The sequence below is a fragment of the Eleutherodactylus coqui genome, chromosome 2 (assembly GCF_035609145.1).
Source record: "Eleutherodactylus coqui strain aEleCoq1 chromosome 2, aEleCoq1.hap1, whole genome shotgun sequence".
NCBI classification, from domain to species: Eukaryota; Metazoa; Chordata; class Amphibia; order Anura; family Eleutherodactylidae; genus Eleutherodactylus; species Eleutherodactylus coqui.
Window position 1 is genome coordinate 278,092,324 of NC_089838.1, and position 1,688 is coordinate 278,094,011.

At 36.6% G+C, this 1,688-nt stretch overlaps 1 protein-coding gene across 1 annotated transcript; it reads right to left on the reverse strand.

Moving 5' to 3' along the window:
* Nucleotides 1-838: 838 nt before the first annotated feature.
* Nucleotides 839-1,420, reverse strand: LOC136610168 (major prion protein-like). The gene has a single exon (XM_066589412.1). It carries the CDS (start codon nucleotides 1,418-1,420, stop codon nucleotides 839-841), a length of 582 nt encoding a protein of 193 aa, XP_066445509.1.
* Between the last annotated feature and the right edge of the window lie 268 nt (nucleotides 1,421-1,688).

The window sequence follows — 1,688 nt, forward strand, 5'->3', positions numbered from 1 at the left end:
CATTCCAGTTACCATTACTCCTATTTAGGGTTTTCATTACTAGACCCTCGCATATCTAACGGTGGTTATTTATCTTTATGTGCTGACTCTCATATTTGTGGTCAGAAATGAAAAGAGTTTGGCAGATTGTAGTACCAGAAAGTTTAGCATGGAAAGTGGTCAAAGAAGGACATGAAATGGTGCACAGTTTGGAGCAAAGAAAGCTTTCCAATAGCTGCAATGCATAATATTCTATCCATAACTTAAAAGAGGTACTCCTATCACTAAATCACTAAATATTTTGTTTTCATTCTGCTGATGTTATTTAGCCCCATGCACATCATTCTGCTCCTTTTTTCCATAAATTTTTCTACAATATTTGGTCATACTGTGAGGTCGCAATTATTTTTTTAAGTGGTTCCAGCTGAGCTTTCAAATGGATTGGAAACTCAGAGTAACAATGAACCCAGTGTGTACTAATCAGCTGAACAATGGATGTTTAGATGGTAATGAAAGAACTGTGCAATAATAAAAAAAATTACAAAAACAGTAAAAAGTAAAAATCAGTGAAGGCAGTTAGTTTTTGACAAATAGTAAAATAAGTTCGTACAGTATTACTAACATGGTGGTATCCAAGCAAGGCTGACAGACCGCTTCTTTTGTAAAAATATACAGCTGTGATGTGTGACGTGTACACTAATATAGGACACAGCATATATTGGAAGGGGGTCCCATAACATTCCAATGGTACAGGGAATCAGAAGACAATATATTGGTACAGACAGTGAAGCAGGACATCTGTATTGATTTCATCTATATATACAGAATGCTGTTCCACTAATTAGCATTCATTTTCACATCATTCTACCACAAAGTATACAAAAAGTGTGATGAAGATGATGAGACTTGGACTAAACAGACCTATCCCAGAGCTCATGTAACGTACAGGTTCCCGTTTGTATTCACTGACACACAACTGCCGGATAACGGCGCTCTTAACTCTGACTTCTGTTTGGTCTATCTCAGAGTCGTTCTTCCTCGCATTTGGTTTAATCATATATTGGGTCATGGACATGTTGTAGCAATCAGTGACAAATCTGTCTTTTGTCACACATGTATCTTCTAGGTATATTGGTATATAAACCCGACTGGGCATTTGGTTTTGGTAGCTGTTGTAATAACGAGAGTCCATATCATTGCCAAAAAGGTACTTCGTGTTACTATTTGATTTGCCTATCATGAATTCCACAACTTCAGGCACATCTTTCCAAATGGTTTCGCTTTTAGTAAACTTATAGCTGCTCCCTTCTGGATTTGGACTTTGGGTGCCTTCAGACTTTGAGCCACTTCTTTTACTTCTCCCACCTCCTTCTGTTTTAGTGACTGCCATCAATATGAGAAAGAAGATTAAAGCAACGTGAATCCAGAAAGCTTTTGTCATTGTGATCCGTCTGCAATAAGTGGAACAAATGTTAAGAATTGTTTTCTTATTTCATTATATTTCATATTTCTCATAATGTTAAATGGGAAATCCAGTCTTATATACACATGCTATCATGCTATTTCATATTTTTTTCCCTTAAATGAAAAGTGAAATAAGAAACCCTAGACACAACATCATGCCTTCTCATAGGTCTCACTTAGCTTCCCTTGCAACATTGTGGCAACAGAGCTGACACAATAAGCCAATATATAGGAAATCTTAATGC